General features: G+C 44.8%; 1 protein-coding gene across 2 annotated transcripts in view; it reads left to right on the top strand.

Moving 5' to 3' along the window:
- The first annotated feature begins 7,964 nt into the window (after positions 1-7,964).
- iffo2b (intermediate filament family orphan 2b) overlaps positions 7,965-13,569 on the top strand; it is a 28,768-nt gene continuing 23,163 nt past the window's right edge. For both annotated transcript variants that reach the window (XM_028807428.2, XM_028807427.2), the window contains exon 1: positions 7,965-8,736. In XM_028807428.2, coding sequence (XP_028663261.1) covers positions 8,243-8,736 — 494 coding nt within the window. In that variant the 5' untranslated portion in view covers positions 7,965-8,242. The remainder of the gene's footprint in view (positions 8,737-13,569) is intronic.

Below are 13,569 nucleotides of genomic sequence, written 5' to 3'. Positions count from 1 at the left end.
TTAAGAAAGTTATAAGAGAAATGGTAAAAACAACACATTTTTAATGACTCTTTGATAGCAGGTGGCAAATGCCACAAACTCTTGCACTTGTTTGATACTTTTGGGACTGTGCTGTCCATGCGGGGCCTAAGTAAGTGAGAGCCCAGCCGACATCACCCCAAGGTGCTCCCAGAGATAGGGGAGCGACTCGTTTAGCTCTCACTGACAAGGAGGCTAATTCTGAGGGCCATTAGAATCTCGAGATTGCAGGTTCATGGCTGGCCACTGGCACTTACCACAGTGCAAATCTGTGAACTGAGTGTGTCTGTGTGTGCGTGTGTGTGTCTGTGGACATGACAGAACAGAGACTTTCCAATCTAAAATTGTTGATACTTTAGACTTATCCATACACAGACCAAGCTAAGATACCTCATAACCCTGAAATATAACACAGCCCTTGTAAAGCTCACATTTCTCTAACTTTACAAATAATTTATGCTTTGTAGTCTACTAAGAACTGTTATGTATTGAGATAAATGTAATAATATTTGGGCAGTATTCTTAGGCAGCAGGGGCCGCTGCAGTGAGGTTTACAGATATCTTTGTACAAGTCGTTGCAGAGACTCTTAGTAAAAAGACTTCTGTGCAGTTAACATAATTTCTGGCCTCATTGTCTCTCATTGAATGTCTGCCTGTCATCAGCCTCAAATTATAGGACATAATAAGAACTTCCCTCATATGACTTATATGGGTGTCAAGATTATCTGAAAAAAAATGAAAACATCATCTACTGCAGCAGTTCTCAAACTGTGCCCCCCACCCCCCATGTAACAAAAAAGGAGGCGCGAATGTTGCCATATGTGGCGTAATTTTACTATTCGTAGGAAAATTTTAAACTTGTAGCGGTGTATCGGCAGCAAAAAATATAGGAATACATTTTATTAGGGTTTCAAAAAAACGTTAGGGGGGCATTATTAAAACTGTTATGAAAACTCAGGTTGCAAATACTTAAAGGTTGAGAAACGCTGATCTACTGTATGTAAACCAACACAGAAATATACCCGCTAAGTCCTGAAATAGCCAATCCACAAGGCACTACAAAACATTCAGAATGGCCATCAGAGGTGTTAAAGGAAGTTTTCCAGTTATTCCTCTCCTCTATTCGAACATAATTAAACAAACTGAGCAACTTGAGCTTCATAAATATTGTAGATCAAGGAGCTTAATTTAACAATGATGAATTAAGGGGATGAGGATAATTATTCTTCATATATCTCCTCCCTTATTTAACTTCCTGAAGCCAATACAGTGACATAGATCTTTTTTATTTACAGGGGAAAAAATTCCTGCCCCTATTGGACTGTTATAACATTTAACATTTGCGAATTTCCCCTTGGGATTAATAAAGTATCTATCTATCTATCTATCTATCTATCTATCTATCTATCTATCTATCTATCTATCTATCTATCTATCTATCTATCTATCTATCTATCGAGTCTGACATACCCTCATTTTTATTTTTTAAGTTTTAATTTAATTGCCTGGATGTAATGTTCCATGGCTAGACTTTCAGGTCAAGATACCACATGTAACTTCTCATACGGTAAAGGCGTCGCAGGTGATAAGTGAACTGCACAATCATAGTCTCCATGAAGGAGTAATTCTGCGGCTTGTTATTTACAAAACAAATCTTGGAAATCATCGTAATAAGAGGGCAGCGTATTTATAACACCACAATGAGTAATAGTTGGGCAGGCAGGAATGAGAGATTGTTCTTTGCAGTATGAACTCCAACAAATGATGTCTCTTTCTTCCCAGTTAATGGTAGGCTTGTGTTTACTGAGCCAGAGAAACACACAAATGAACCGAGGTATTAAATGTGGAATAACAAAAAGGTAGCCATGTCATGATGCAAAGCCTCTACTAAAATATCAGTCTTAACAACAACAACAATGCATTTCTTGTACAGCCTGAAATCACACAAGGAATACCTCAATGGGCTTCAACAAGCCATTTTTTTTTTTTTTTTTTAGGCAGCCCCCCTCAAAGCATTGACTCCCTAAGAAGACAACTCCCCCCAAAAAAACCCTTGTAAGGTAGAAAAAAATCTTCGGAAAAACAGTTTAGAGAGAGACTCCCTTCCAGGTAGGTCGGCTGTGCAATGGGTGTCAACAAATGGGGTGAATACAACGCACAGGACAGAACACAAGTAATCCTCTTCATAGAGGTAGATGGCCAACCTAACATGGCCACCTCAGAAATACAACACAACAGTACAAAGAACAAGGCAACATGCAAGAATAGATTACACCACTTGCTAAATACGGAACTGAGGATGCAGACGTGTACAAATACATCTCAACTGATTAACATAAATGTTATTTATTAAAAAGAATACTTTATAAAGATTCTAAAAGGCTCTTTTTGTGTCTAGTCAGGGCTTTTGATTGGATTTCCCCCTCCTTCTTTTGGGACTGACACACTTTGGGCCTCCTAGTTCACAACAACGGACAAGATGCCAAATGACAATAATTCAATTTCCACACAACTAATACAGTATAACAAAAGAGAAAGTAAAATCTCCATCATTCCAAGAATGCATAAAAAAGTACCGCAACGATATATAACATTTAAAAATGGTGCAAGTTTCAGTTCTACTTCCAAGCATTCATACCCAACACAAATCTAAAACTATAAGTGACACAGGCATGATATTCATTTCCAAATATCTTTATGCCATTGCACATGGAGCAACATGAGCTAAAAACCTGAAGAGCTGGTTTGAAATGGCAGACTTCCATTGAGAGCTTGATGGATCCCCAAACTGGTGAGCGCTCTTCTATAATTATGATACTAATGATGTTATTTTCTCATTGTTTTGGGTTCTTTGAGACTGCGTTTGAAACTGAGATTGACTAATTGCGCAATCCAACTCATTGTTGCTTTCTGATTCTTCAGCACCATCACTAAGCAACTTAGTTGAACAAAAGGCAAAGCTTTAGCTGATCCCTTTGGATGACAGACATTAAACACAGAGCCGCGTTCTGGCCTGTTCTTGGTAACTCGACTCCTAGCAGCCTCAGTGTTGTTCTCATTGCTGCCCTAGTCACTCAGGCCTGGTGCATCTGACAGCCGTCCTCATGGGACAGATGGGTATCGCAGTAGGAAATGGAAGTGGGAGCATCTGGTGGGACAATTTTAGAGAAAGCAGTGCTACCTGAATTAGTTCACTTGTGGTGTAACATTAACCTCTCATCTCATTCAATAATATGAAACTGAAAACAAAAATGAGCAGGTCAGGCAGAAATGGCATTTATTCGGTGGCATTATATTTAGAACTATAAAAAACATACTTAATGTGTTTTGCTGATTTTCATATTCGCATAAAAGTTAATTGCTTCAGATTCACGTGAATGCAAAAAATCGGAAACATGGTGGTAACTGAAAATTCTCACAGCATTAATCAGTCGGACCACACAACGGTCTTATAGCGCCTTGTAAAGCCTCCAGCCACCCCCTTCAGTGAGTTTCAAATCAGAAGGCTCAAGGAGCCTCCACCGATGAGCTCACTACCACCGAGGGGCTTCATCCACCCGAACATGTTAGGATTCACCTGAGGGCTGGCATTTTTCATACTATGAAGAGTTTTCAGCAAACTGCCGCTGCCAATCTGCATGGCTGGCTTATGCCAAGCAGGTCCTTCAGGAACGTGAACATCTCGTACTCAAATACTCTGCATGTCTTGGTAGCGACTCACCACGACGAGCTCATTGCTGACGCAGGCAGGGCGTGAAGATTCTTGCTGAGGCTTAATTCATTAAACCATGACATGCCAGTGCAGCAGCACTCTTCAGTCTCTCTTGTTTGCATGGCTGCTATGGTCACAATGTTGGGCATTACATAGACATGAATGGATTGGTGATGTGAAGAGACATGCAGATATGCACCCCACCTGATTACACATATTGAAGATGCTGGTCTGTGCTTTATGTTGTGCCCAGCCTGCGGTGATAACCCCACTCTTAGGCTCATTTTCTTCTTCAGTTTCATTCAGACTTTGTGGGCATGCTACGTGTGTGTGTGTGTGTGTGTCTTGGGTGACTGAGCGAGGAGTTTAAATCTCTGGGCTTGCAAGTGTCCAAGATAACCAGTGTACCAGTGCATGCTCCCCATCCTGATCTGACCTGGCAGAGGGATGCGTACCCTGTGGTCTGAATGTGGATCCCAATGCCCCAGTGCAGTGACGGGGACTCTGTGCTGTAAAAATGGTGTTCTTCGGATGAGACATAAAAACCGAGATCCTGACTCTTTGTGGTCATTAAAGATCCCTGGTTATCCATCATACTGTAAAGAGTAGGATGTATCTCAATGTCCTGGCTGGCTAAATTGCCCACTCTAGCCTGGCCAGTCTGGCCCCCTAATCATCCCTTGTCTCTAATTGGCTCACTGTCTCTCACCCCTTCACCACCTAACAGCTAGTGTGTGATGAGCATACTGGCACAAAATGGCTGTCGTCACATCATCCAGGTGGATGTTACACATTAGAGGTGGCTGAAGTGGCTCCCCACTCACTATGTAAAGCTCTTTGAGCAGAGAGAAAAGCACTGTATATTAATGTAAAAAATTATTATTACACCCTGAACAAGATAAGAAAGAGAGTTAGAAAATGGATGGATGCTGTTAAAATATGCCCCACAGCCGCTGGACCCCCACAACTCTGCCCACCACCCAATCCACGCAAGCATTGAACAAGTCTTCTTCCAGCAGCAACCCATGTTTTTCCTAGATGGTCTCCCATCCAAGTACTGGCTGGGCCTGAACACACTTAGCTTCAGGAGGATGACCTGTTCTGAAGCGCAGGTGGAATGGCTGCTGGCAGGGTCTAGGGATGTTTGTCAAGTATAAGACAAGAAGCAGCCATGGACAGAACAGAAGTCACCCACATTGCTGGGCACACACTCACACTCACTCGTACCTCGCCAGCCTAGAGTCGTCAACCAGTCCAGCATTTGAACTTACTGTATTTATTATATATTTATTATAAATGAGGGGAGGGTAGCAGTGCAATGGCAGCTGCAAATGTCAGAGTCTGTGTTTGTGGAGACTGCATGTCCTACTTGTGGCTGTTCTTTCTCTTGCACTCCATCAATAACCAAGTGAGGTTCCCCGGTGGCTCTCTAAATGACCGCTGTGTGAATGCATGTGTGTGCGTCCGTGTGCTCTGCAGTGGGCTGCTACCTACAGTACATTGTGCCTGATGATGGTGGGATAGGACCTCAAGTGCATCTATTGTTACATTTCACTCTCATACCCGCTTGCTCTAAACCGAGGATGGTGAGAGGCTGGCGTCAATAGCCTTTTTTATTTTATAATTGTGTGGGTGTGTGCAGGTGAAAGTGTTGTCCCAGAACTGACAAACTTGTTTTTTTTTTAATCCAGCTATGAAAAGTCTAATGCTGTTTAAGAAAATAAATTATTTTATATAGCTCCTTTTTCTGCAAACAGCATCCCAATTCCTACTACAAAGTAAACAGAAAGACAACAAAGCAACACAAGATAGCAAATCAAAATGTCAGGCTGATCGCATACATTGTGTAATACACAATTGAGGGGGTACAGATACCGAAGCATCCTCGCTTTTATTGTCTCTTTCTTCCATCACTGAACACACTTTCTACAGCGCCTCACTCACAGTCCTGTTTTCTGTGCCATGTTTCTGAAAGTGATGAGGAGTTTCTCCAGAGTTGGTCCTTTAAATGTGTTCCTCTTATTCCCTCCCACTTTTAGACGCCTCTGTCCCTGCTTAGGCCATCTTGACCTGACCAAATGGCTTCTTCTTGCTGTAGGCCGGGTTTCATCTGTTTAAGATCAGGAGCTTACTCTGTCTTGTGTTTCTATAAACAGTAAAGATGTGCGCTTTATTATCATTATAGACCACCGGGATTCGAAATCACTCTGGATATGGAAGCCCAATTTCCAAAAGCTCCATGTCACTTGAGTCTCTCAAGATCACCCTAAATTCCCTTCATTTCACACAGACAGGTCGGCCACTGACTCAGGGCCGACTTACCAGCATCACAGGCCCCCGGGCAAAGTAGTGCGCTGGGGGTCCTTGTTTTGATAGCAAAACAGAAAATACACAGACATCAGAAACATCGTGGGCCCCTCTGCTCCTGGCGCCCCCAGCCAGTGCCCATTGTGCCCATAATGTTAAGAGTCATTGTGCAGATAAGATTGCTGTCTAAACACTTCATGTCAGAAGTTGTTTTATTCACACTGGCAGACGAGGAATGCCGCAAAAACTAAACCGACTCCCCCCCCCCCCCCCCCCCCCCCCATTTCCCTTTTAATTATGGCATACCTTTCTGTGAGTAATTAGCGGAGGATTTAGAACTGTACCTGGAGATTTTGGAGAATGCAGAATGACACCTTGGGCAGGTGATTGTTCTGCGGTTAAAGAAGAGCTGCCAATTTGGGTGAACATGATCCTGCAGGGAAAATAAGAGCTATAATGGAGTCTCTGCCAGCAGATAATAACTTCAGCCTGGGCGGAAAATAAAAAGGTGCAGGAATTCAGCAAAGCAGCTTAGCCGGCTTAGCAAATGTGGTCCACAGCGGATCTAGGGGTACAATGACAGATTTATTGGAGAAAGCTGGAAACTAATTAATTAGGAGATGGAGGAAGCAAAGCAGATCTGTAGAAACACAAAAATGTGAACTATCATAAGACGCCCTAATTCGGTGTGCTCATTGAAATGAGATGATTAACTTCATGAAGTAGACTGAAGTACGTAATAAACAAGAATCGCCAATGCACCTAACCTGCATGTCTTTGGACTGTGGGAGGAAACCCACGCAGACATGGGGAGAACATGCAAACTCCACACAGGGAGGACCCGGAAAGCGAACCCAGGTCTCCTAACTGTGAGGCAGCAGCGCTACCCACTGCGCCACCCTTAATTTAAAAGTTTAAGGTCTAAATATTTTTCATTGTAGTAGAAATGTGTCATCTCCCACTCTCTTGTAGCGGGTCATACAGGTCTAGAGAGCTCTAGTAACGGATCAAAAATCAAAAACAACATCATATTCATAATTACCGACCCTGAAATCGTCTAAAACGATATACCACTTGCATGTGCATGAAACGGGTCGTTTTTAACTTTCTGGGTGTGGCTCTTAGAGGGCTAGGACCACCGGTAAAGAATCAAATATCAAATATATTACCATATGCGTAATCAGCAACCTTAAAGTAGCATAAAACAACACGCCGTTTTTCAAAGTTAACTGTAAAGGAGATTAACTTTGACCCCCTCATATCCAATTAGGGGGTGAACTCTTGGGGTTGGTGGATGTGGCGCGCACAACTTCAGGTCCTTCAGATCATTTTTGCTATGGTTTACACTTTTATCCTAAGGGTGTAATTTCCTGCACAAAATAACGTCCAGCAGTGTTTTCTAGAGACCACAAATAGGGGGGAATCCCAAAAAGCACGACATCGTACATAATTACAGAGCAAGACGAGTCGAGCGGTATATGTTATATTTGGCGTTTTTTAGTACCGGTGGGTCAAAAGGCGCCCGGACAAAAAATGAAAGTGATTGCAAAGCATTCATAATTACATATTATAAACAATGCGATTCTAAATTCTGTAACAAGGGAAGCATTCCTGTGGTACCTCGAATTACGTACCTTTTGCTCTGAATGGACCGTCGGCCCACCCCAGCGCAAGAGTCCCGAACCCCTCATTCTCAACTTGCTTTCAGAAAGTTTTCGAGCCGTCATTACCTTGTGAAAAGCGATCATTGATTAATGTGGACGCGCGTCGCATAAACGAAGCGTTCATTTCAGGCGAGTAATGTAATGATAACATTCACCGCCAGGGGGAGCGCTGCCGTACGCCGTGCGCTGTTTCGTTGCAATGATCGCTGATCGCCACCAGGTGGGGCGCTGCGGTATATGAACCGTGAGGCTCACAGCATCAGCAGCCGCCAGTCCGGAGAGACACAGAGGAGAGGAGAAGGGAGTGGGGAGAAGGAGAGTAAAGGAGAGGGAGGATGGAGCGGCCGCAGCGCAGTCCACCTTTCTGGGTTTCTCGGCCTTACTAAAGGATTACTGTTTTTTTCCTTCCCAGGCCGGTTCTCAGCGTTTGCCTTGTGGAAGGCTCATCTGTATGCGCTCTTTGACGTTAGTCGCCGGGCCCCTGGCACAAAATGAATGCACCATAAAGCCGCATTGACTCGGGTGGTCCGGATTTACCAGCATGAACTCGTTACTGTTTGCGGACACGGCTTCCGGGGTGCCGGTCAGCGGCCCCGGTGCTGGGGGAGCCTCAGTGGCACCCGGCGCCTTGCGGAACGATTTGGGTTCCAACATCCACGTCTTGAAGACTCTCAACCTGCGTTTCCGTTGTTTCCTCGCCAAGGTCCATGAGCTGGAGAGGCGAAATCGTCTGTTGGAGAAACAGCTGCAGCAAGCCCTACTGGAGCCGCCGCGATGCCCGATGCCCAACACCCGGGAGGAGGCAGTGCAGACCGACCTGGAGCCCTCGCGCACATCCCGCCTGCCCGGTACGATCTGGAGCTTCACGCACGTGCGTCGTCAGGGGGAGCGCTTCGAAACGCTGCAGGGACCCGGGGTGAGCTGGACGCACCCGGATGGGGTCGGGGTACAGATCGACACCATCACCCCCGAGGTCCGAGCAGTATACAATGTACTGGCCAAAGTGAAGAGGGAGCGAGACGACTACAGGAGAAGGTAAGGAGGACGACGGGGGCTGTGGGGAGCGATCCCTACTTTGTTTTGTGTGTTTCTTTAGGCATGAGGAAGGTGCAGACAGCCTGATATTACTGGACGGAAGTAGGCATTGGTCGGTCGATTGTTTACTCGCTGTTGGTGATTAATGAATAAATGAAACGCTGCGGTACTAGTCGTGATTTGAAAACCAAGGGAAAACGGGGCAAGCGTACAACAAGTGGACCACCGATTAGGATTAAATGTGTTTTTTTAGTGGGGGGTATTCAATTGTGCTTTAAAAATCCGAGTGTGACCACCACGTGCTGTTTTTATCTGGAAAGATGTACCGCAGTTAACGCGAGCCGTCCAAGTGGGTGAGGCGCCGATGGAGACCCCGATCTGACCGTTACTTTGTTAATTCACGGTAGCGCAAAAAAAATGAAGTCATGATCGCGCGCACACACTGCGGGCATGGAGTCGGAGCGCGAATGGTGCGGAGAGACTTTGGCGGCCGTCACTGGGCCCGGGGCTGTGCCGTTACTGGTCGGGACGGGGCCTCGCTTGGCTTGCGTGCGGCGCAGTGGGAGTCGCCGGCCATACAGCTTCTTAAGTTACAGCTTCGGCGGAAAGGCACTCGAAAGAATCCTGCCAGGCTGGTTACGGGCGCCGATTAAATGCAGTGGCAGACACAAAGCCGCTGGTAGAGGGGGAGGTGGAAGTGACCAAAGGCTGCTGTCATCGCCACAACACCAGGTGGGGCCGGGGGGCGACACACGAATGCTGCTGTGCCTTTCGGAGGGGTTAGTCGCGACATACCTTTGTTATGCAGTTTGTGAGGAATTCGCAACCCTCGCCAGTTTCTTCACGTATTCCTATCCTTCTTTCTATTTTCGTTGAGCCAGCATTTTCCAGTACATTGTCACAGAGAGCCAGAACTTATCTTGGCAGCATTTTGGCCAATAAACGGGGTGCAGCCCTGCACTGGATGCCTGCCCCTCATACACACAAGTGTACTCTGCCATTGCTGGTTTAATTATGGTAGCCAGTGACCCCACACTGCAGGACTTTGGGTTGTAGTAGGTCAGTGGCCTGGCTAAGAAGAGCTGTGAGGCAGCAGTGCTAACCGCTGTGCCACCTTCCACATACATGTTCCGATAATGCAAAAAAAGTCAACCAAACTTAAAAAAAAAATATATGAGCCTCTCTTAGCAACAGATGTGGAGAAGATGCCAGCTGGGGCATCACAATCACTCATTCTGGGTCAACTGCAGCCTACCTAATGGATGTATGCACACAGGAAGAGAGCAAACTGTAAAATGGTTGTCGCAGGTAGAAGTTAAACCGAAAGCACAGTTACAGGGGGGCTTCTGGGGTTAGTGCCATCCTAAACTCCATCCCATGGATTTAGACATCCAGCGCCCCTTCAATCCCATGTCGTGGTCTGACATGCATGAATGGTGCAATAAATTCATGGACTCGCCACCCCCTGTGCTCTTTGACTGCGCAGAAACTGCAAGGGGGGAAACTCCATAGCCCCCTGCTTTAACATGTGACATACATGTAGGACTAATGGGGTAATCGGGGTGGGGGGGATAATTCCTTAACAAATGCTAAAGCTAGCGATGCACCCAGAAGCCACCTGTCTGCGTTTGCCATAGATACTAAAGCAAGTGTGTCCCTGAACATATAAGCTTCAAAAACAGAAAATGGTGCCGTAGAAGAATACACACAATCAGTTTCTCATACATCTGTGTAAAATCGTAGACATTGCTTTATATTTTAAAGTCTTATTAGATTATGTGAAGGGGTGGCACTGTGCATCCAAACACGTTCACAGAAGCACAACGTCTCCGCGCTGGCACTCCTGGAGGAAACGCAGAGCTCCATACCATCGTGTCTTGTCAGCCTGCTACTTGAGCCCAGAGTCAAATGCAGGTACGGGGAAACTTGTGGCGAAGATGTGTACTGTATAAAGATAAAATTATTTCTTCAAACCAGTCTGTCAATGAAAAACAGAATCCTGAATACAAGTATGGGGAGGCCAAAAAAACAGAAAAGATACTGGACAAAGCACGTGACAAAATCAGAATCCAAACATGGGCAAAGTCGCTGGACAACCCTAAAATAAAATAAACAATGGAGAGGGTGAAGAATGCCAAAAACTGGATCAATGTGTGCTCTAGGTAATGACTGTCGCAAAAGCAAGAATGCAAATGCTAGAGGAGAGCCACTCTCCTAGACTCCCTTTTTATGTTCCTAGCCCCTCCATTATGCCAGCGCTACTACAGTAAGTGGGAGAATCGGAAAGAAGGAGCCTGGGACATAAGGCAGGCCAGGGGGGCCACCATTTGTGGGGTGCTGCTGCTGCCGGGGTTCGATTTCCTCATGTGCACAGCCTATAGCAGTGTGTGACTTTCTCATGAGGTGCATGTTTGTTTAGCAGGGGTCTCTAAACTGGCTCAGTGTGTGTGAACCCATAGCCCAGGAGTTGCTTCTTGCATTGTACCCGAGGCTGCCCAGATAATTTCTAGCACTCGGAGACTGTAAAATGGGGACAAAAGAGTATTAAAAAAAGTGGAAGTGCACCTTTCGGCTTCTTAATTTTAGGATATCAAAATACTTTTCAAATTCGAGTCAGTTATGTTGAGAGTATTTTGCATAAGTGAGTTTGCACCAGTGGACGGCTACCTCAACTCAACATTTTACAAATGGTGCTTTCTGAAGAATGAGCTGGGTCCTGGTTTAGAATTCCAAAGAGAATGCACTCTAGAGTTTAATAATGCATGCAATTCAATTAAAAATCTGTCCTTTTTGGAGTTTCTTACATTTCATTGTGCTTGAATATGGAATGGAATGAATTGGGATTTGTGTTATAGAGCGATACACACACACACACAAGTGATGTAAAGTGAAAAGAAGACGTGAAAGTCTGTGCCTTGGGATGACAACATGTAAAATGAAGGCCAGCTGAGGGTGGGCACGCTGGTGCAGTGCTTGGTGCTGCTGCTTCACACCTTTAGCGCCCTCAGTTCAGATTCCAGTCCGGTGTGGACTTGCCAAACTCTTGAAAGTTTGAGTAGTTGTCCCAGCATTGTGTAGCCAGTGTGCTCCGTTTATACTGAGTTTGTGTTTTCCTTGCAGCTACTGGTGTTGGGATAGCCACCTACTCCCCTGCAACCGTGTGCTGAAGCAAGTGCGATGGCCTAAAGGGTGACTAAGATCAATCCGCTGTCTAACCCAGTAAAGAGAGCAGGCTTAGACTATAAGAAATTACGGACATTCAGTCCATCAAGCTAAAGGGTCACTCAGATGCCTTTTTAAAGTGGTAGTGGACATGTCCCTGTACAGTCCTCCTTCAATTCTGTTCCTGAAAACCAAATGAAAAATTAAAATTTGGCTGTTGAAAAACTATTTCCCATTATTTTAACTGGAGAAAAATAATAATGTGTTCTCAGCCATCAGAAAACCCCCAACCAGTTTCCCCAAACATTACTGACACATTCTTATTTAAACACCTATATTATCATTAAATCTTGATGTCTTTCATGATCTAAAACCGTTCATTTACTGTATCAGTTACCTCATTAAGAAACTGCTAATGAGGTCATTAATAGGAATGTGTCCGCACATCACCCTACACTCGGGATACAAGCGATAGATATCTCGGAGCGCATGGGCGTCAGCAGCAGCACATTTGTTTACACAAGCACACTTGCGTTGGGACTTCCAGATGTGCCTTACAGCGAAAAAGCGCTCTGGATACCAAATTTGTAGTATGGAAAAAACCAAGAGCTGTTATAGCAAAATATAGAATAAGAAACATTTGGACAAAAGTTTTTTTTCCAGATTTCATGACCCTTGTTGTGAAGATCTTCCTGACTTCTGTCTTAGATGTTATGTGAAAGCCGCACCTATCATTTCTACACTGGATGTTAGCTGGGAACCAGCAGTTTGGGAGGCAGTCTGTTGTGGACACGCTCACACACACCCACGCTCAGTCAAAAGTGAGTTGAACATAGAAAAAAAATCTGATTTTGTAAGTAAGTACTCACCCCTTTTTGATATGAAGTTTCATAACTAGGTGTCCATCTCGGCTGAAGCTGTTTCCAGTAATTTCAGACTCCTCTGCTCTCCAGGATGTAAGGCTCCTTTCAGAATCTGCATGATTAGACAAAGCAGAATTGCAAGGCGTTTACGCATGAGGTAGTCGAAAATTGACAACTGGAGGAAAGAAAACAGCAAAATAAAGCCCTGTTATCTAAAAGAGAAGGGAGGAAAAATGACACAACTGTGATTTGTACTGAGCAGGACATCCTCTAAAATGCAGAGAGGACACTGGGCAGTCCAAAGACAGAATTCACCATTTTTAAGCTCTGTTGTTGGTGAGAGTGCTAACATCTGATGTTGCCCTGAAGACACGGTCCCTACCATGAAGCAAGGCGGTGATAGTATCCCCTTGGGGGCTCGGCTCTCAATGTCAAAGTCACAAAGATCTGTGATGACAGAGGGCAGTATGGAGGACACAGTACAGAGGAATCTGTGGTGAATCCCTGTTTCAGTCTGAAGGAGGGCCTTGGGAGGAGATTGTTTTTCCAGATGGGTGATGGGTAGGAGTTGTAAAAGGCTGCTTTCCAAAAGCCCCTATTCAGCCAGAGGGTCTTTGATTTATTTTCAGAAGAAAAATCGCAAAATCTGTGATGTCACAGCCAGTAACCCAAATAGCTCATGGCCATCACTTGTCTACCAAACACTGACTCATGAATGCTTACTGAATTAGTTCTGTTGTGATGTTTCATTTTTAGTCACATCTCATTTTCACTGATCAGCAGACATTTTTCCAAGTTGTCTAGTGGT

Source organism: Erpetoichthys calabaricus, chromosome 8, assembly GCF_900747795.2.
Source record: "Erpetoichthys calabaricus chromosome 8, fErpCal1.3, whole genome shotgun sequence".
In the NCBI taxonomy this organism is placed as follows: Eukaryota; Metazoa; Chordata; class Cladistia; order Polypteriformes; family Polypteridae; genus Erpetoichthys; species Erpetoichthys calabaricus.
The sequence above is the reverse complement of the archived record's forward strand: the minus strand, read 5'-3'. Positions and strand labels throughout refer to the sequence as shown.